The sequence below is a fragment of the Schistocerca serialis genome, chromosome 2 (assembly GCF_023864345.2).
Source record: "Schistocerca serialis cubense isolate TAMUIC-IGC-003099 chromosome 2, iqSchSeri2.2, whole genome shotgun sequence".
Lineage (NCBI taxonomy): Eukaryota > Metazoa > Arthropoda > Insecta > Orthoptera > Acrididae > Schistocerca > Schistocerca serialis.
In genome coordinates this window covers 825947490-825970994 of record NC_064639.1, presented here as the reverse complement: position 1 = coordinate 825970994, position 23505 = coordinate 825947490, and the positions used below count along the sequence as shown (strand labels likewise).

Sequence of the window (23505 nt, the reverse complement as noted above, 5' to 3'; positions counted from 1 at the left end):
GTTCAAATGGCTCTGAGCACTATGGGACTTAACTGCCGTGGTCATCAGTTCCCTAGAAGTTAGAACTACTTAAACCTAATTAACCTAAGGACATCACACACATCCATGCCTAAGGCAGGATTCGAACCTGTGATTGTTGCACGTAGAACTGCTCGGCCACTCCGGCCGGCCAGGGTGGTATAGAGCCTTAGTCAGACGGAACAGTTTAGTGCTGTACCTGGACACCGTTTGTGATGGTGTGTGTGTGTGTGTGTGTGTGTGTGTGTGTGTGTGTGTGTGTGTGTGTGTTGTGTTTTCCACCATTTTGGTGTATATACATGTCTGTGATTTGTCATGTCTGTTCAGTTCCAAAGTGTCAAGCAGCCGTCAACTTCTTGGTTGAAGGAGGAGTCCAACTCATGAACACTTTCAAATGTGTCTGAAGACTTAAACAGCTGTTTACATGGTAAGTTCGTATGTGTCAAAACTGAGAAACCTACATGTGGATGACAATGTGACAGCAGTAGAAATATTAGGTAACAACAGCAAGAAAGCATCTAAAGCTAAGCTGGAAGTGCCTGAAGTTAAAAATTGCTCTTCTGATGGAGCAGCTATCTGGAATATCACAGTAGCTGACAGTTCACACAATTCTTTTTCCTATAGCTTATCATTGTATTCTTAGAATTTCAAACCTCTAGTCACTACCTCATAGAAAATCTACCTTTCTGGCAGTGAATGTTTTGCAGACTCTTACCCCTTCTATAGGAATGTGATAGGGAGAACCCTCCATTGAAAAGAATCTGTTTTTTAAGCTCTGATTTAAAACTATGGAAATGGGCTGTTCGAATATGATAGTGTCTAAACGCTAGCGATACAAAAGTACATTTCAAAAATCAGTATGGGGTGTATATGGTGTTGAAGATTGTAGTCTTAATGGAACATTTATTAACTGTGGAACGGAGTACCTTACACAGCGTCACTGTACTCAAATAGCCCTACATTTGTTTGGGACCTATGTTACATGCAACTGATTCCAGCGCACCATAGGATTACAAGATCTCTTTTTCGTGGTAAACAAATTACATTTCGAAATTAGAAATGGCTCTGAGCACTATGGGGCTCAACTGCTGTGGTCATCAGTCTCGAAATTAGAATGGAATCTATATGTATGTATATGACATGAGAGACTCCATTTTTAATGGAACATTTGTTAATGGTGGGAGGGAGTACCACACATAGCATCACAGTACTTAAATAGCACTGGCTAACATTTGTAAACTATCTGATAGTATTTCGATAATAACTTTTGTGTGTGCTTTAGATTCCAGATTTATTGGGTGCATCACCTGTTGGTGTAGGCACACTATCTTGGAATCAACTGTCGTTCACCTTAAAATGATTGAGTGACCGAGTTAACGAACAGCACATCTCAGTCTTAAGGCTCCCACTGCCTTAAGCAAAACAGTACCAGAGATCGACTCCAGCTCCACTGCAGCATATACCACTTCCTCCAGACCTTACGTGTTCACAGCACTTTCTTGCCTTAGAAATACATTATGTGATGGCTCTCGAGCTATTAATTTTAATGTAGCAACACCAAGCACGGTGAGTAATTGCTGCACTAACCCTGCTGCTTTCGAAGACTACGAATGCATAGACAGAATGTGTCGTACTTACTCAAGTGCCCCATCATATATACATCAGTTTGCAACACTCTATTTTGAACGAGCTCCAGCTTAGTACTCCACTATGAATTCTCAATTTGCACTATAACTTTGAGGTCATTGTCAGCTGCTATCTCAACATTAACACCACAGACACATTTGTGGTTAAATGGAACATACTGGTGAACAATAACATTGGTACAACAGCTCGGCACTGCATAGTTGTTGTCTACAATCCTGTGACCCCACATCTGTTCGTTTTATGTGACTGATCTGTGAAGTAAAACCATCATAGGGATACTGCTAAGATCACACAGGTGGGCATACTCCAATAAAACATGTGATGGAAGGAAATCTTTGGGAAGAACGAAGTATTTCTCCTGGTGATACAGGGATGGATCAGTGTATGTATGGATGTATATAGGCATTTTTTTAACTGTGGGATTGAGATAGAAGATACTGGCGTGATACACCCTCCACAATGCACTGTACAGCCGCTTGTGGTGTATTTGTTTTAGATGTGGTATGTCTGTAGGTGATGGAGTTGTCTGCAAGTGGGTAAGAAGACCTGTGATGGATTTCGCTGTTGACCAGAACGTATCTAAAGCAATTGCACATTAATTGGATTAGAATCCTGTGCTCTGTCTTTGCAAGCGTTAACTGCCATACATGCCTAGTGCCTAGTAGTAAGCATCTGGAGCGAGATGAAGTAGAATGCATCTATCGGGTTCGGTTTCATTTGCTGGAATCTTAAGGAAAGTAATCAAAGCACTAGGAACTGACAAGTCGGTGAGCTAAAGCAGATGAATGTGTCAGGCTCTAATTCATTGGCACTGACGTTTAAGGGGGGTGTGATCCACCAACTAAGAAGTGACCGTCTTGGAGGTGAGTGACCGCAAAGCCTATCGATATGTCACCTAGAGACTGTGGCGTAACGAATCAGATAGAACAGTTAGAGGTAGCATGACAGCTGTCGCTGAAGGAAACATTGACGTTGATTTGTTCCGGCTGGAAGTTGCTTGTTAATTGGTTTGCCACGAACGATAGTGGGATAAGCTTGTAAGTACTCAGTTTGCTTCTAAATAAGTAATTACCACTACGCATATGCGTACTATCCATGTGGATATACTGTGATCTAGATGGAATACAGTATCACGATCAGTTTATTACTGAACAGCGTGTGGGGGTAAAAAATGAGCAATGCTGTGATTAAGATCTGAATCTCCCCCTACTCTTGCAGTAGCTCCGAATTATACGTGGAGATATGAGGTTGTTGCGCCAATGTGAATGAGTATTGGAAACCTGTGATACTGTTAGATTCGTATCAAGGAGGTATTCTCCATTTGTAAAAAAGGTGATGTATTTGTCCCAAAACATTATGGTGTCAACGAAGACTCTGATACCATTACGTAGTCATATTTGTAACTTAGTAATCATAGAAATAGAGTATAGTCTATGATATACTGTTGCTCATGATTTTCATGCTACAAATATGAGGCAAGGGTATACATTTGGGAAGGGGTAGTCAGCAGAAAGGTATTTTGCTGTTGTTCACAAAGTAGGTATGTTACGGCTTGCAGAAAGCATTTCCTTTCGGCACTCAAGAACGTCTTTGAAGCCATAACGCTTCATGGTTCATCAGACATTCTAGACAGGAATTTTGTTTACAAAGAACTGTTTGGTTTCAACAAGTATTACCTTTCTTTCGCTGCTGCACATGCTGAGAAAGCTTTTAGCATTAACTTCTGAATCCTCTGGAAGTAGCCGTATTATTGGAGGCTGCTTCTGAAATTTTTGATAATGGACAGGTTAGAGGGCTCTATTTCAGAAAGGACTTTTCTTTACTGGCGGTAGCTACAATTTCCTCTCGTCCAACTATTCATCTGAGGCTGAGTACATATTTGTGCGTGGACCCTGCAGAATGGACTACGTCACACTTGTGAAATCGTAACAAGGCTTCTCATGCCGTCTCATCCGGCAGCTGAGACCTCGCAGCCAGTCCCTGCCATGGCCTCGGAGCGATCCACATGCGTTCATTGTGCAATCTTTGCGCATGATCTGTAATTACGTTTACGAAGACTTTGAGTGACTCCATCGTCAGATACATGCAGACAACGTTGTAAAGCAATGCAGCATTACTGTCACATGATACTAAATCCAATGAACAACAGACTATAAAAGTTTCCAGCGGCTATAGGTATGAATGCATCAGCAGTGAGAAGCGTCAAAGAGCAGCTTTGACCAGTCCAACCCACTAGGTGAAGAGATATCACGGTTCAGAGACATTTTTCTGAAAAAACCTTAACACAGAATAACATTCGTTTAACGTACAATGCTAAATTTGACAAACGGGAATATGCACACGAGACCATACCACAGTGTTAAACGGTTCTTGCAGGTATGGGTATGAAGGTGACTTAGTAGGCTTTTCCGACGTATTAAGTCTTGAAAGTCTATTCGGGTCTACCGCCAGATACTAAAATCAACTCGATTCAATATTTCGGCGATCCAATAGTTCGCCTTCTTCAGGAGAACGCTGCTTCTACTGATAAGTCCTGCTGAGAACTGTTGCCAGGATGTTTTTTTTCCTTTATTGTTATTGAAACACTTTTACAGAAGGTGGGCTGGCAGCAGCATCCTACGCTGCCCTTCAGCCACACACTTGACAACGAAAAAATATAAAGAAGACACATAAAAGAATAAACAAAGTGGCGGGCAAAAAACAGTAGACACAGAAAACAAACAAAAAAAACACGAAGCCGTTCACAAACGACGAAAAACACACTAAAAACTGTCGGCACGGAGCACAAACACTGGCGACTTTGATGGCACAGGTGAACGTAGGAACGGGATAGCGAAGAACGCTGAACACAAACATGATGGCACACACACGAGAAACTGATGGCGATGATCTCCGGCGCGCAATTGTCCACGTAATGGGACCTGCCAAGAGGGGAAGAAGGGGGTGGGGAAGGGAGAGGGGAGAGCAAAGATGCCAATGGCAGAGGAGATGGTAGGAGGAATAGAGGTATGGGGGTAGGGGAAGCCTGGGGGAGGAGTGGGGAGAAAGGGAGGAGGGTGGGAAGGGGGAGAGAAGGGAGAGAGGGAACAAGCACAGGAAGAGGGAAGGAGGATCCGACCTGGCAGAAGCCACCTTGGGAGAGGGTATGCAGAGTGGAGAGGTGGAGAGCAGGTGGGATGTGGAAATACAGGTACAGTAGCGGACGGGAGCGGGAGAGGATGGGAGAGACTAGCGGGTGAGGAGGATCGAGTTTACGGGAGGTGTAGAGGATCTGTATCTGTTCGAGGAAAAGGAGGAGGTGGGGGAACGGAATGAGGTCGTACAGGATCCGCATGGGGTAGGGGAGATGGATGCGATAGGCGAGGCGAAGAGCATGGCGTTCTAGGATCTGAAGGGATTTGTAAAAGGTAGGGGGAGCGGAGATCCAGGCAGGGTGGGCGTAGCAAAGGACAGGGCGAATGAGTTGCCAGGATGCAAATCGACGTCCTATACAGGCCTCTGTACCGTACACGGCGCATGCGCTGTCCATAACGGTTGCTGCCCTCCAAGTATGGGCAGGTGGCGCCGCCCCTAGTAGAACACCGGCGGCAACGGTACATTGCACTCAGAGACGATTTTCGAATACCCGGACTGGCTGCACCGAAGAACGTTCTGCTTTGATGCGGAATAGTACAGGATTCAACGTCCTGCTAAGACGAAACCCTTTGTCTCTATTAATAAAGTCATCCGCCAACCTAATTGCAATTGCCTCTTTATAGACACTGTTCCAAAAACCGGGAGTGTTAGCGGGTATGACAGTTTCGTCAAATTTCATACCGTTTCCCTCCTTTAAGCAAAGTTCTGCTACCGTCGATTTTTCTGGCTGTTGTAGCCTCGTGTGACGGCGATATTTCACATACCTGCCATGAACTGTCCGAATCGAAAAACCGGTTTAAGCCTCCCCACACTGACATGGAATTTTGTATACATCAGGCTTCCTAATCCCTAAATCATCTTTCACAGAGCCGAGTAGTGCCCTAATCTTGGAAGGTGGACGGAACACACTCCTTAAAATTCTACCAATCTTAAACGATATGCCCCCAGCGTAAGGAATAAAGGCAACCGATCTATGCTCCTCTTCATGCACTTCGGGTGATGGTCCACACTCCGTAGCCCAACAAATCTGTTTCTCAGAGTATCCATTTTCCTTAAAAATAGGCATCAAATGCGCGAATTTTTGGGTTAAACTGTTCGCGTCAGTAATGGCATATACTCTGCGTACCAACGTCCTAAGGACCCCACTGCGTCAGTATGGTGAATGACAACTCTTAGAATGCACATACCGATCTGTGTGCATCGGCTTTCGGTGAATACTATATCCTAAACTACCATCTGGTTTTTGTAAACCATGACGTCCTACAATGGAAGCATCCTATCATTTTCAACCTCCATGGTAAATTTAATACGCGGATGAAGACAGTTGAAGCAGTCAAAAATTTATTAAGAGCATCACGTCCATGTGGTCAGATGAAAAAGATGTCATCCACATATCTCCAGAAGCAAGTATTTTGCAAAGCCATAGTCGCTGGTTTATTTATGGAGGACTTCGAGGATATAGCACTGAGAACTTTGGCACTGAGGGCTTTGACAGTAGCAGGGAAGTAAAACTGACCAAGTGTCTTTCGCAATAGCTTCCGTATTTCATGATCTGCAGCCCACTATTCCAGGGATGTAACTATTAGTGCAGTATGACTGCTGTACGTTTTTTCCTCGATCTGCAGAAAAACAGTTTTCCGCTGAAATTCTCGTAATTTGTCCATCTGCAGAATGTGGCAGACAGAGCTCCAACACAAGCAGCAGCATTTTGGTTGGAAAATTCAGTAAAAATCAATCAGAATACTCCATTCACAGGAAGTTACATAGCGTCAGATTCAAAAGGCATCCTGTGTGTAGGGGGGGGGGGGGGGGACAAGGGGGCAGAAGGATTCTACCGAGTGTTTTGCGACGTCAGAGAGTCATGTGATGTCTTCTTTGTTCGAGAGTTCAGAGACAAGCCCAGGCATATCAGATTCCTCAGACAGGTCAGATGCTGTCCTGCATCTGCTATTGTTGCTTTAGTGCATCTCCAGACCAGCAGTTCGAGGACATCGAAAATTCAGCCATTTTTCCTGTCTGTAGAGCAGTTCTTCGAATTCTAGGAAGATCTTTTAGACATTTGATCTGCTGTGTGTCTGTGTTTTTTTTCATGTGCTGTTGTGGGTTTCGAAATATGTCACGAACTTTTAGATATGTAATTGTTTGTTCCAGTTTGTGCTTAGGCACCAGCGTGAGTTTCTCATTGTAGAACTGTGCTTTTAAAAGTGAGGAAAATAAAAACAATAAGTGCCTTAACAATGCTGACTCCAGCAGAGAAAATTAACTAATTCCACTCAGAAGGGAACCTTCCCATTGCACCCCTCTCAGATTTAGTTGTAAGTTGGCACAGTGGATAGGCCTTGAAAAACTGAACACAGATCAATCAAGAAAACTGGCAGAAGTTGTGTGGAACTATGAAAAAAATAAGCAAAATATACAAACTGAGTAGTCTAGGTGCAAGATAGGCAACATCAAGGACAGTGTGAGAACAGGAGCGCCGTGGTCCTGTGGTTAGCATGAGCACCTGGGAAACGAGAGGTCCTTGGTTCAAGTCTTCCCTCGAGTGAAAAGTTTAATTTCTTTATTTTTGTAGTTATGATCTGTCCGTTCATTGACGTCTCTGTTCACTGTAATAAGTTTAGTGTCTGTGTTTTGCGACCTCACCGCTAAACCGTGCGATTAGTAGACGAAAGGACGTGCCTCTCCAATGGGAACCGAAAACATTTGATCACAAGGTCATAGGTCAACCGATTCCTCCACAGGAAAACACGTCTGATATATTCTATACGACACTGGTGGCGGCATGTGCGTCACATGACAGGAATATGTTGTCGACCCACCTAACTTGTACACTTGACGAATGGGTAAAAAGATTCTTCTACCTTGCCCGATTTAGGTTTTCTTGTGGATGTGATAATCACTTCCAAAAAAGTGATGAAAACATAAGAGTTTGTCACATAAACTGCAACAAATGAATGCAATAGTTTCACAGTCGCACAGTTTTCCCTGTGCTCTGTCAAAACATATGTTTTTAACGTTTTCAAATTTTTCCACGTGTAAACCGTCAAATCCTGCATATGTCCAAGCAAATCTGAACATGTCCTGGAATTGTGGAGAGCGAAGTTGATTGTGTGTGTGTGTGCCTGAACTTTCATAATTGTCTGAAAATAAAAAATTAAAATTTTCACACAAGGGAAGACTTGAACCAAGGACTTCTCATTTAACAACTGCTCACGCAAACCACAAGACCACGGTTGTGCTGAGCTTACACACTCCTTAATGTTGCCTATCTTGATCATGGACTACTCAGTTTGTATATTTTGTTTATTTTTTTCATAGTTCCACACAACTTCTTCCTGTTTTGTCGATTGATCTGTGTTCAGTTTTTCAAGGCCTATCCACTGTGCCAACTTATAACTAAATCTGAGGGGGGTGCGATGGGGCGGTTCACTTGTCAGCATTTGGCAACGGCCTTGCCACAGTGGATACACCGGTTCCCATGAGATCACCGAAGTTAAGCGCTGTCGGGCGTGGCTGGCACTTAGGTGGGTGACCATCCAGCCGCCATGCGCTGTTACCATTTTTCGGGGTGCACTCAGCCTCGTGATGCCAATTGAGGAGGTACTCGACCGAATAGTAGCGGGTCCGGTCAAAGAAAACCATCATAATGACCGGGAGAGCGGTGTGCTGACCACACGCCCCTCCTATCCGCGTCCTCAATGGAGGATGACACGGCGGTCGTATGGTCCCGATGGGCCACTTGCGGCCTGAAGACGGAGTGCTCACTCAGCATTTCAGAAAAGTGGTGAACATCGCAGTATCTGGAAGATTGAAATTTTTTTCTCTCTGATAGTGCCTCCAAGCAATCAGCTGAAATGCCAAAAGTGGGGGTAGATGGTGGGGGTGGAAAGTGGCAGGTGGCTGTAGGTTAGTTTCGAGCAACCTCTGGTGGAAGTATTGTGGTCTAGGGCAGTCCATCCTCAAATGTTGATGCAAACATACACGCACATGATTGGGAAAAGTGGGGCAGGGGATGGACGAAAGTAGGGGTGGGGGTTGGTGCAGTGTGGCGGACAATGCACCAGCAGGATAACACCATCACAAACACATTTCCCGCCAAAATAAATAAAGCACGCTAACCTAACCTTCCTCTCTGGCACGTGGGCAGAGACTGTTTCCAACCAGATCTATGGGGTGGAGTGGTGGTGGGTGTGGGTGATATCATAGGAGTATGGCAACGGATGGTGGGAGTTGGGTTAGAGGTGGTATCCCAATTGCTCTATTTCCTGCCAAAATTTGAATTTTCCCTCTTGATGTCAGTGCAATGGTGCCACATCTATAGCGCCATCTTGGATAAATTTGGCAACAATTCAAGTTGTCCCATAGACCGCCTAGCCCCACTACTCAGATAAACACAGTTACTACTTATACCATTACAGAAAACAGATCTATTACCACAAACTTTTGGTACATCACAAGAAGATCTAGTTACTACAAAAACATAATTTTTTTCTTTCTCCTCTATGGCTAATTATGTGCTTCACGTCACTCTACATCTTCTCACACCTGATACAGCACCTTCTTGTGGTCTCGCATCTGTCACCAGAGGGTACACACGTCAACCAAATGAGAAAATATTCTCAGAAATCATCATTTTTTTTATTTTCTTTTGACACTTTAACTTGATTTTATCTATAGAGTAATGCCTTTTCACAAAACGCACGGATTGTTTGCAGCTTACCACTAATAGAAGATCAGAGAATGAAACGAAACATACATACTACCTTGTCCACATATTGGTCATCGCTTAATGTCATTGTCTCAGTCACTCGACGAGCGGCTATACATCGGAGATATGATGTAATCCTCGTGATATGCGCGATCAGAGACTCTGGACCTTCACCGCCTTTGTGTGTAGAATGAGACATACTCGGTATGAACCACTGAAAATATTAAAGAACTCCTTACGTAGTTCTTTTCGCTTGTTTGAGAGTTTATGAGAGTAAACATGGACATTTTCACCGATATGAAACTCAGCTTTCCTTACTCTCTTTTGATAGGTACTCTGCCTCAATTCGTCTTCACGTTTAATAGTATTCAATGCCACTTCAATGATAGCCTTGTGACAGCCAGGGCACAGCGTCTTTTATCATAATGGATGGCTCCTTATTTTTCAACATCAAGGCAGGAGGTAACAACACAGACGCACTTGGTACTTCATTTAGGACTTCTTGGAAAGTCTCGAGATACACATCCCACGTGTTGTGTTTTCGATGGCAGTACAACCTACACAAATTACCCAGGTGTCTCATCAGGCGTGCTGATGGATCTGAGGATGGATGGAACAATGAGATGAAGGTCGGTTTTTACCTTCTCCTTCTAAGGATCCTCAACCGATTTCGTGACCGGAATGGCGGCCCATTGTCGGAGATAACACGCTTCGTCGGCCCGACCTCATGCAAGAAGTTATTGGCAAATGCCTCAGCAATAGTTTTCCCTGTTCCCCTCCACAGTGGAGTGAGTCATACAAACTTTGATGTCAGTTCCACTGACACAAAAATACATGAGTAACCTGACTTTGTACACGTTATTGGCGCTGAATAGGTCAGATGCAGCGAGGTCTCACAATTTACTCGGAATGATTGGATAGACAGGCGCAGCAAATGACACGTGAGTGGTTTGGCCTTTTAACAAGGTTGGCGCACTCTAATAATACGCTTATCCTCTTCAACATATTATTGAAAGAGCTCGTCTGACGTAGTTTTTGGAAGCGCTTTCTCGCTCCAAGGCGACTGTAACTTAAACGAATACACCAAACTAAATTATTCGCCAGTCCGTTCTGTATCGCCAGCAACCACCTCGAGTACTCTAGACACTGTCTTCTGAAAAGAATATTGCATTTCACCGAATAATATTATCAAATAACAGCTTGGTTCCCATTTCTCCGTCTTTTTTCGCCTCTCTCAGTATCGGGTCTTTGTCATTCTCGCGACCAACATTTTGCAAGGACGTGGTAACAAATTCGCGAACGCCACAGTCTTAAGATCTCCATCTCCACCATGCACCAGTCCTATAGATGCCCGTGAAAGTGCATCCACAATTGTATTCTTTTCTCCCGGTATATACTCGATCATTAACTGATATCCTTGGAGGTATAGAGCCCAGCAAGCCAATCTCCCATGACTCAGCTTCGCCGACATAAAAAAAACAAAAAAACTGTAGAGCACGGTGATCCTTGAATACCTTAGTATTCTGGCCTTGCAGAAAGTAGCTGAATTTGGTAAATGTCCAGAGTATCATGTGGCATTCGAGTTCCGCTACAGAATAGTTTTTCTCAGAACGAGGAAGTGGATGACTTGCAAATGTTATAGTTCTCCAATGGACGGATCACTTCCTTCCCCATAAGGAACAAAACCGCTGCAACCCCATTCAGCAAGCAGTCTGTAATTAAAAAAAATCCTGACTTAAATCAGTGTGTGCCAGAATGGGTGCGTTTACTAACCAGTTCTTGTGATTTATAAATTCATCTCTTTCTTGCTGATCCCAATTTCAAGACGTATTCTTCCCTACGAGAGCACACAGACGTGGGATGGATAACACACTTAGATTCAAAAAATTTTTATTGGTATTGGTGACGCCTAAAAACCCCTTAAGTTGTCTTTTCGTCGTCGGCGTAGGAAATCCAGCAGTCACTTTAACCTTGTCAGGGTGGGGCTGCATTCTGACTGCTGAAATAATATGCCCCAAGAACTTTATTTTCCTTTTACCAAACTGGGATTTTTCCAGGTTTACAGTCATACTTGGTCATTCACTGCATCCAATAAACTGTTCATCACATTATTGTGTTCCTCCCAAGATTTTTCTGCGATCAAAAGTCATTGATGTTAAGTGTCTTCCACTCCTGAAGTTCTCGGGAAGGAGGCTATTTAAGCCTCGATGACGCAATTAGCCCAAATGGAGGCTTTTTAAATTTATAGCAGTCCTCACAGTATAGAAGTGCGGTGTGCTGCCTACATGATGGGTGGAATACAATCCGCCAATAACTAGTCCTCAGGTTAAACGAGGAAAAAAGTTTCGCTCTGTGGAAGCGTTGGAACAACTCATCCAGGCTCTCAGGCCTATCTGTTTCTGGCTTAATAACTGTATTTATCTCTGTAGAAGCGTATAGATTCATCTCGTTTCGGAACGACCATGAGGAGAGAATTATATGACCTCACAGCCTGCCCAATCATATCCAATTCCAGCATCTTAGCAGTTTCAGCCTTTAAGTTCTCCTTGTGGACTAACGGATCAGGTATGGTATGACAAAAGAACTTTTGATGTTACCGTACTTGGAACTTATGAACAAACCCTTTAGTCACACGAGGTGCATCGGAAAATATTTGCTCATGGATCTTCAAACCTCATACAGCTTCATTCAGTTGGCTTTTGACACGTTCCCCATACTAGGCATGCTCTTTTCTACAGTTTTCGCGAAAGCTTCACTTATTTCACACTCGGAAAACGAAGAACTTACACCACCTACGTAATTGATAAGGATTTCCGGTTCCTGTTGCAACTCTGGAAAAACGAGAATTCGCAGGCAGCTCACTTCTGATTCGTCCCTCAGAATCAAATCATTAAAATCCAACTCAATGGGGCTTCCCTCGATACTGAACGTCATGATATCTCCACCGAAATCCAAAATAGCACGAAGGACATTCATGAAGTCAACCACCAGAATCACTTCCACATTCATTAGGGGCACAATTAATAAATTAACTTCAAATTCCTTAGCCCTCCCGCTGGAGGTTCGAGACCTCCCTCGGGCATGGGTGTGTGTGTTGTTCTTAGCATAAGTTAGCTTAAGTTAATTTAAGTAGTGTGTAAGTCTAGGGACCAATGACCTCAGCAGTTCGATCGCTTAGGAATTCACACACTTTGACCTCTACACTCTTCCTCAAAATTGCCCCCTTCACCTTCGTCCCCGCAACGATAAAGTTGGCCAAGTCCCTGCCTCTTAGCGTTTCCAAAATGCAGCCTCACTTATTGTCGACAACACAGGGCAGAGATAACTCCACAATGAAGATCATAATAATAGGGCTAACCGCTGAAATTTTATTAGTGGTCTGTTCCTGCAGCAATGTTTCTCTTATATCTTCCTGTAGCGCACACTATATTTTTCTGTTATTGTGGACCTTGTAACAACACGTTGTCAGACACCAGTCATAACTAACGTTGCCCACTATTCTCTGGTGGATTATTTCGGGGATCGGCTGATCTAATTTCCACGTCTCCTGGAACAACTACCCTGCCATTTTCGTTGTTCTGTTCGTCACGATTATTTCCTCGATTTCCATCACCATCACTTTGCCAATTTTGCCTATTCCCATTATTTCACCTATCGCTTCTATCATTTCGATCACCGTTTCGCCACGGATTGCTATATGGCTGGTAATGATTATCGTTGCGCTTCCCTTCACGTGTCTGTTTGCGACGCCGGGTCATAATCCGGCCATGACTACTACTCGCGGTCACGACAGGTAATGAACTAGCACGGCCTCTGCATTATTCTGCGAGTCATACTATAGTTCCTGTAATAACAACTTGAACGCTTCTGTCATATTTGCACCGCCACGCTAAAACAATATGACGGAGGTTTGATGGCAGCTTCATTACACAAATCCTAATCAACTCATCCGGGCTGTAGGGATTGTACAAAAACTGTTTGCTTTGATGCATGTGCTCAATGAGCAGTCCTGGACTCTCTAATCCTGACATTTAAATTCGGCAGCATCACTATTCTGTGCATCAGTCGGTCTTGAGTGGCCTTGGACCAATATGCCAATAGAAATGCAAGGTGGAAATCATGCATGCATGTGAGAGCTATCGACCTCAGGCTTGGTCCCCACGAGATGTCCACACATGAACTCAGTTTTATACTCATTCGGGTAAGCAGGGGGAGGGTACTACTGATACTGTTCAAACCAAGCACGAGGGTGTATCTCTTCTGACGAGTTCCGAAATACTTCAAACTTTCTGACTGAAAGGAAATATTTATAATCGAAACTATGCCTATCTCCCGACTACCTTCGACATGGCTAAATTTGTACTTAACGTCATCGTCATCTTCATGACCCGAATCTTTATCGTCATTATTTTCACTCACGTTCTTGTGCACGTGTACTCTGTGCTCTACATCGTGCCTGAGAAATTTCTCCATGTGAGACACGTGTTCGTACAATTCATTTGTGGCACCTCGTTGCCTCTTATTAACCTCGTAGTGCCCTAGCTGAAACTTCAGGAGGGACTTGACCTCTTCACTTTCCGCAACATTTACAAGTGGAGTCCTATCACCACTCTCCGACACCGTCAAGACCACCACTTGCTCTGTAAGACTCTCCAGATTTTTTCATTTTCCTCACTACCCTCTAGCTTCAATGCCTCAGATTTATTTCCTAGTTCGCGAATCGCGGAACTGTACCCTTCTATTTCCTTCCTACCTTATAGGCGCTTGACGAATTTTTGACGATTACGTTCACATTGAGAGGCACCCACATGCCTTGCTCATACTGTGGCATCAAGCAGTCAGGCCTGCAAGATGAGTGGTCTGCCAAGCGAGTGGATTCATTCTTATTTATCGAGTAACATGGACCCTAGTATTCACACTTAAGTTACAAGTTATCAACCTATTTGATTAATACGCAACGGAAACAAGCATCTGGCTATCAGTAATTTATAGAACTCTGACTGTACACTATGCACTGGCAGTACCACATTTTCTTTCTTTTTTTATTTAACGGCTTTTGGCAACGCGTGGCCACCGCACTGAATATGAATGGCGCACACATTATAAATTAGGGACATTATGACAACATACAATTCGAAGGAAAAGTCCATCAATCTTTTTCTTTTCACTATCTTATTTATTCCGATAAATTCTCTAACCTAAACACACAAATTCTACAACCTACAACAATAACACATGAGAAATTCCGCCCAGTGGGCATGGCTTTACAATGGTGAATCTCTATATTATGGTCTCGTAATTATTTTTAACGCTACAGTGCACTTTCTGGACAGGATGGTGGATCTTTTATCATACCTCACACTTCGACTCTCACAATCATCATCACTAAACTTTCCTCCAGACCGAGCGGTACTGAAGGAACAAGCATAACCCACTAATCTTTTGAAACTACCTCGCTACTCTCCCATGCAAACCACACATACCCAAATTACATGACATACACCACACTACAACATGAAATACTACACAGAGAATAGTCACAACATTATCACTTTCAGCTTTCCCACTTCAATCAATATTTATCCCAGTTTCACACGACACTGCCCCACTTCGTAATTCTACTTTCCTACTATGAACTCTGGAGATATATGCACGTCTTCCTGTGCAATGCAAGCCAAGTGGCGTTGCTGGATAGACGGCCGACTCACCTTGCTTCTCCCTCAGAGTTTGAATCTAGCGTCACACGGAATTATATCACGCAATGTAATATTAAGAACATATTCATCACACACGCGAGTCCTCAACTGATACCATGGACGAGTACTTCTCTTTATCCTTTGTCTCATACACAGATTGAGACTCACACAGTACTCACCACGTGGAAGTACTCGTCTCTAATTTCAAGTCCTGCACACGCCATTTCTTAAATATTTGAGCTTATGGTACACACGCTATTTCTTAAATATTTCAACTTATTGAACACACACTAGTAATTCAGCTTAACTTAAGCACACGGAAGTATTTCAACTTATTGCTACACGTGGTTTCATTGTGACCGTTGGTCACTTCCGAAGATTACTACAATCCCATTAATATTACCTGCCTGACATTTAATTCTCCCCACAAAAGTTCCTGAAATAGAGAAATTATTATTTCAAACTACTCTTAAATATTCCACATGCATACCATGTCTCCACTCTTTTGTTATTACGGAGCACAACTAAAACAGGTCTTAACAGCCCAAGATCCAGCGGCAGAGTGCCGAAACATGGCCGTTCTCTATGTCCTCTCCCATCTCTGTCGAGGTGGGGGAAGCACCTTGCTATCGTATTGGTCAGCCACATTTCAGGCGCTCAAAGCTCTGGTAAATTTCATCTCTTTGGTCCCACCAAAGGTGGCCAAAGGATCGACTCAAAGATGATCGTATATTCACATTCACTACCTGCGGTTAGCAGACGACCATACATTCATTCATTTCACAGATCTCACCAAACTGGATGTCGGGATTTACTTTGTGGGAGTGCACATGTGATCAATTAAATAAATAAATTGTCATTCTTTCCCACACTGGTATCCGGCTTCGCTGTATTAATTGAAATTGAGTTATTTTACAAAAAAAAATGTGTTGTTCTGACAAAAATAATGAAGTATGTTGTACCTATTTTCAATGTCGGGCGGTACTGTACCCTTTCAACATCTTTGACTTAGTTCCTGGAATTTATTTTCTAGTCCTTCATCTTGGACTCTGACTTCGTCACTCACACCCTGCTGTTTCGTTTCGATCGCACTTAATCGGTTCCCTAACCCTTCAAATTTCGCGTTAATTTCGATAGCTAAATCTTTGTTTCTTTCTCGTGACCTTTCCTCTGCTGCCTCAAATTTTGTTTTCATTTTCCTCCCTCGCATTTCAGCCAACTCGGCCAGCCACGTATTGCTCAGAGCTACACTCACAGGTGTACTCTGTTCACCAATTGTAGTTTCAGCCTCGTACAAAGGCGCACTTCTGATGTTGTACCTTTGGTTTGAAACATTATTAACTGTGGGTGGAACAGACTGTGCGCTCTCTAAACTATAGTCGCTGCATAACCACTAAAATCCGGCTCAATCAGATTACTTGCCTCGAAATGATCTATTCTTTCACTCTCCCTACTCTCCTGGCTAAACGTAACGAGATTCCCACCCCCTCCACTTGCCCCTCTCTACAACGCCCATTCTCTGGGCATGTTACCTAATTTCTCAGCATCTAATTTATTTTTTCTTATACTGCTCTTAGAGTGGCCGCGCTTATCCATCTTGGAAATAAATGAATGAGAGCTGATACTGGAAAACTCCCTTATTTGAAATAGTTTCAGCAATGTACATGCTAAAATTTTGCTAAATTTGTTACACTGGTTAAACTAAGGTATTCAGCACACACAACCTAACACAAGGAAACGAATCTTAACACACAAATCCCAATGCAAAACACAACTTAACATAAAATTTCCAATCAAAATTTCAACTCTTTAAATCCCCCAAAGTATATAAATACGCTTCAGGAAAAGTAAGAAATAAAAAAAACAAGGCATTATTGCACAGTGCAGGTAACAACGCAGTTCAACCTCAATAAAGAAACTGTGCAAAACCTGTGGATATGCTAGAACATACTAATAATCTCACAGCAGCATAAGAAAATTCATAGTGTATTCAAAAGCTTGACAGAGCGCCACCATTATGAATGACACCTGTCGTCGTTTCGTGCTGTAAGGTACTGATAGGATCAGCTTAGGGAAATATCTCATTTTTGATTCCCTAAATCCCATGAATGACTGTAAGTGGGGCCTACGTTCACTTGCCTTGAACAAGTACCAAATGCAAAATTTCTAATTAATGAAAGAAATTTATTTAAATATTAATTAATTAAACTGATAAAATAAATCACCTCACAGAGCATTTGATGATGTAATAAAATACCAATCCATATGTTGGATACACAATAATCATAATAAATTTCATTGAAACATTATAAAGGGGACGTGCAAACTGACTGATTTTAAGAATCTGACTGGAAAGTGGAATGGCCCTGTAATGTGTAATAGCAACGAATTTAGCAATAATTAACACATGGATCTCGACACATGGTACGTTATACAACACAACAACTGAACTGACACATGTGGGGGCATGTCTGCTAAATTATTGGTTACAATTTATCATGACCACATATTTCACATCCACACTGATCACTCACAAAAAAAAGACAGAATTAGCCAAAAGCTTCCCTACTCCACATGTAATCTTATTGGATCAGAGCACGACTGGCTTTAATGGTCAATTTCAGAGAACAAAGCCCACTTCCAAAATTCAATACAGTTAAGTAATTTTGTAAATGATTTTACCAAGCACCTGCACGTCTACTCTATGATGAAACTGAGGATTCAATTTGACCACGAGAAGTGTTTACAAAGAAATGCACATGATGCAGTAGAGTACATGCTTCTAAGTCCACGGGAATGACACAAAAATTGGATGGTAAATTAAATAAAATTTAATACAAACATTCCACAAAGCACAAAACATGTTCATACATGACACATGAAACAACATCATGTAGTGGGACAGCTCGTACACACCAAGTTTCAATTGCTCGAAGGATCGCACTGAGTAAACTGAATATTAATGAAATTAACACCGTTCCCCAATTGAAACAGTTATGTGGCTTGATTATCAGTGCCACACACCAGAGTGACTACCGAAAACTCAAACAAAGCTAACTCTTGTACATTTAAACTTAGGAGTTAGAGTTATTACTCAGAGCATCCTTACTCACTGGCATCCTGAGGAAGAGTAATGCTAGCCTGCACCATCACAAGGGTCCCCACAGAAACCCGAAAGGGCTCAGAGAGTGTAAGTGCCTTCTATCTGCACTAACCTCACAATGAATGCTGGCCAGTGGCCACTAACACCTCTCTGGCCCAACGTAGCTGTATTCGAAGCTCTACAAAAAGATTGGCTAAAGTGCCCTTAACATTCTAGGAAACCTCCTGACAACTAAGAAAACCCAAAATGCCAGCTACAAATAAATGACATATTCACACTAGCAGACAGTTAGGTGGACGGGAAAGATATGATATAATACATAATAATGGATTCCACAGATACATACAGAACATAGAATTTGAAACTGGTAAAACATTCTTCTTTGTCATTGAAATGCTGCTGAGAAATACCACTGAGAAACGCCATTGTAATATCACACACTCTCTCATCAATCTTTCTCTCTGGGCATAGTTGTACTGAACATCTAAAGAAATTCTTCCAACCCATATGTGTCATATGGCAAACAAGTGCTTATCAGTATTAGTTAAAAACTGTCTTGGTTGCAATTTAAGTTTTTTATTTTTTAAATACTCATTTCGCCTTCTTTTTAGGCATATTCAGGTTATCTTAATTCGGTATATCTTAAAAGAATCCTTTAGTCAGTGTAGCCAACATCGACTTCGTTAAACTCACTAAAAACTTTTCTAGATGGACGCATGTGACACCAAGATCTCCATAACATGTTCCCGATCACTTCCATACATGGCTACACTCCATACAATTACTTTCAAAAAAGACTTCATGACACTTAAATCTATACTCAATGTTAACAAATTTCTCTTCTTCAGAAACGCTTTCCTTGCCATTGCCATTCTACATTTTATATCCTCTCTACTTCGACCATCATCAGTTATTTTGCTCCCCAAGTAGCAAAACTCATTTACTACTTTAAGCGTCTCATTTCCTAATCTAATTCCTGCAGTATCAACTGACTTAATTCAACTACATTTCATTATCCTCGTTTTGCTTTTGTTGATGTTCATCTTATATCCTCCTTTCAAGACACTATCCATTCCGTTCAGCTGCTCTTACAGGTCCTTTGCTGTCTCTGAAAGAATTACAATGTCATCGGCGAACCTCAAAGTTTTTATTTCTTCTCCATGGATTTTAATTCATACTAAGAATTTGAAAGAGAGTATTCCAGTTAACATTGTCAAAAGCTTTCTCTAAGTCTACAAATGCTAGAAACATAGATTTGCCTTTCCTTAATCTATTTTCTAAGACAAGTCGTAGGCTCAGTATTGCCTCACGTGTTCCAACATTTCTACAGAATCCAAACTCATCTTCCCTGAGGTCAGCTTCTACCAGTTTTTCCATTCGTCTGTAAAGAATTCGTGTTAGTATTTTGCAGCTGTGACTTACTAAACTGATAGTTCGGTAATTTTCACATCTGTCAACACCTGCTTTCTTTGGTATTGGAATTATTATATTCTTCTTGAAGTCTGAGGGTATTTCGCCTGTCTCATACATCTTGCTCACCAGATGATAGAGTTTTGTCAGGACTGGCTCTCCCAAGGCCGTCAGTAGTTCTGATGGAGTGTTGTCTACTCCCGGGGTCTTGTTTCGACTTACGTCTTTCAGTGCTCTGTCAAATTCTTCACGCAGATCATATCTCCCATTTCATCTTCATCTACATCCTCTTCCATTTCCATAATATTGTCCTCAAGAACATCGCCCTTGTATAGACCTTCTATATAATCCTTCCACCTTTCTGCTTTCCCTTCTTTGCTTAGAACTGGGTTTCCATCAAAGTTCTTGATATTGATGCAAGTGGTTCTCTTTTCTCCAAAGGTCTCTTTAATTTTCCTGTAGGCAGTATCTATCTAACCCCTAGTGATATACGCCTCTACATCCTTACATTCATCCTCTAACCAACCCTGCTTAGCCATTTTGCACTTCCTGTCCATCTCATTTTTGAGACGTGTGTATTCCTTTTTGCCTGCTTCATTTACTGCATTTCTGTATTTTCTCCTTTCACCAATTAAATTCAATATCTCTTCTGTTATCCAAGGATTTCTACTAGCCCTCGTCTTTTTACCTACTTGATCCTGTGCTGCCTTCACTATTTCATCTCTCAAAGCTACCCATTCTTCTTCTACTGTATTTCTTTCCCCCATTCTTGTCAATCGTTCCCTAATGCTCTCTCTGAAACTCTGGTACTTTCAGTTTATCCAGGTCCCATCTCCTTAAATTCCCACCTTTTTGCAGTTTCCTTAGTTTTAATCTACAGTTCATAACCAATAGATTGTGGTCAGAGTCCACATCTGCCCCAGGAAAAGTCTTACAATTTAAAACCTGGTCCCTAAATCTCTGTCTTACCATTATATAATCTACCTGAAACCTGTCAGTATCTCCAGGCTTCTTCCATATGTACAACCTCCTTTTATGATTCTTGAACCAAGTATTAGCTATGATTAACTTATGCTCTGTGCAAAATTCTACCAGGCGGCTTCCTCTTTCATTCCTTACCCCCAGTCCGTATTCACCTACTATGTTTCCTTCTCTTCCTTTTCCTACTATCGAATTCCAGTCAACCATGCTTTGTTATGTAATCCTGGCTGGAGGTGCTACATAACAGTATTGCAGAGAACGAATTTAAAAAAAAATCTGTCTTAAAGTCTTATCTATCTATATTAAAGTCACCACATGTAAAATATTAGGGTACTATGAGCTGTAAAACCTAGTTTTGATACGAATATTATGCCAAGAATTGCTTCCTTATTTTGATCGGATATGATCAAGAACTATCCTAAGTACAGTTGTCTCCTCTGGACACCATACCGCAGTGATGGTCACGGGATGCCCAGTACTTGCAAAATTCCAAACAGAAATGCGACAAAAAGCCTTGAGCAAATACCGAGCACGGGCTTCCAACATTATCGTAGCAGCGCATGCGCAGTAACGCCTGTTTTCTGGCGCTCTCTGGCAACCGCTCAAACCAACTGATACGAAAGACTAATGCAACATCCGTCTAAAAAGTGTTGTATTTTTGATTTCAGTCCGTGATGGTCTTTGGCGTGGTGTCCGCGGTTTTGAAAATTGTTTTCAATTTGCATGGATTTTTACTTAAGATGCTCTTGAGCTGACAGAATTTGCGTATTTTTTTTGTTGATCAGTAAGAAAATGTCGCAGAGAAACCTTTCGCAAGATGCATCTGAGGAACGGCTGGATGCCTTAGCGTCGGAAACATTAAGATACTTGTTAGGAATGGCACATACTAAGTTACCTGTGAAACGACAAGATATTACCAAAAATGTGCTGAAAGATTATAGTAAGAACTTCAAGGCAGTTATGGAGAGGACGAAAAGATTTTTAAACGAGGTACATTTCTTGCGTCTTCATTAAGGATATCGAAAATTTTGTGACAAGTATGTTGTCTCTGTAACAAAGGCCAACTTTGATTTTGGCTAGTTGTGAAAGTACTCATTGTGTTGATTAATCTGATTCTCCTTTCTTGGATTAATGTGATTTCACCATATATTCAGTGCTAGTGTTACTTAAAAAATTTACATTTATTTGCTGGTTGTAGTATTGACCAACAGTTAGCTGCATTACTCATATGTGCATATACATCTTCGTTAAAGTATGTTGCTGTTGTTAGTAATATGTTATCTGAGAAAGCGTGTGATTTTGGTGCTGAAAAAGATCTATTTTCTTTTGATTTCGGAAGGATTTGTTTGCCATGTTACAGATTTACGTTTGGACTGAGTGCATACTGTGTGGTGAATAATTTCAAATCTGCCCCAAAAGCTAACCCATTTTCACTTATGCCTAACACAATGTACCGTATTTTTGGTTATCGTTTATCACACACTTATTGGTGGCATTGGAGGAGAACTCTTTTTGTGCCCACAAATATAACTTTCTTCTCTGTTGCTAAATTTTTATTCATTTGACCGAAAGAACACGTTCACTACTGTATACTGTTTCCAGATTAAGACCCTTGGACCAGAAATTGATGGCCAGCGCCCCATCCACTTCTCCCTGACACCTTGGCTGTGGCTACAAGCTGATGAGTAACAGAGACTGGTCTATATTAGTTGTTGCCAGATTTTAGTTTCATATTTAATACACATCACCATGATAGGGAGTGAACCAAACTTTGTGACTGATTGCCATTCCAAAATTTCAGTGAAATCAGTCTGTGCCAACATTCAGTTCATATTTCTATGTAAATAACTTAAATCACAAAGTAAGTTCATAGAGAAAACTTAGTTTTTTATGCATATTTTGCATAAATGGGTTAATTTTGGGAAGTATTTCCAATTAACCATTTCAGTTTTAAGTGCTTTGTACTTGGAAAATCTTGGGTGGTTTCAAGACTTTATATATTTTAAAGAAGAAATAAAGAGAGTTGACAAATTTTAGTCAACCCTAGAACAGTGTCGATGTGATCATTGAAGCTCTTGTGAAGGACAATAAAGTGAAAAGCTTTTTCTGAACCTTATTGTGACCTATTCCGTTTAGCTGCTCTTGCATCGTGAGCACTATTGCAGTGTGATCTTTGTTTTTGCAGAAGGATTGCTGCCATGCTTTTGCCAGAATATATTCAACGATTTCAGCACACACACACACACACACACACACACACACACGATTTTTGTCTTCAAGCATTAGAGATGTTTATATGCACTCATTTTCAGGCACAGTGGCTAACGTGAACTGTGTTTTAATTGTTTATGATCGCCAAACCATTAAAATGCTAATTCCCATAGACTATTACAAATCAGTGCACTTTAACTAATTTTTTGTTGGCGACAAGTATGGAGTGCTTGTGCTAGTACTTGAAGTACTCCTGAAACATCTGTCGGTAGCCATCTTTTTGAATTATTTCTGACTTGGCTTTCTGTTGGTTATAATTAGATATTGATCAGAAGCAAGAGTATTAGCAAATTTAACTATCTTAAAACAACTAAAATCGAACAGTGGAAAATCTGAGATGAAAAACACACACACACACACACACACACACACACACAGATGAACATGCTCATGTGGTTACTGCATCTCCATGTGCTAAGCCCTGATTGCAGTGAGCAGTGACTTTGATTTGGGTGGGTAGTGGGGGAACAGAAGATGCACTGGGTGGGGAAGGGGCTGATAGCAAGGTAGGGTTGGAGGAAGATGCTGTCTTGCTG

The 23505-nt window shown here is 41.7% G+C and overlaps 1 protein-coding gene and 1 pseudogene across 2 annotated transcripts in view; both read left to right on the top strand.

Moving 5' to 3' along the window:
- Positions 1-8242: 8242 nt before the first annotated feature.
- Positions 8243-8359, top strand: LOC126459194 (5S ribosomal RNA; annotated as a pseudogene).
- Positions 8360-21350: 12991 nt separating this feature from the next.
- The window catches only part of LOC126458078 (non-structural maintenance of chromosomes element 3 homolog), a 67787-nt gene continuing 65632 nt past the window's right edge, over positions 21351-23505 (top strand). For both annotated transcript variants that reach the window (XM_050094894.1, XM_050094893.1), the window contains exon 1: positions 21351-21688. In XM_050094894.1, the coding sequence (XP_049950851.1) occupies positions 21491-21688 (198 nt within the window). In that variant the 5' untranslated portion in view covers positions 21351-21490. The remainder of the gene's footprint in view (positions 21689-23505) is intronic.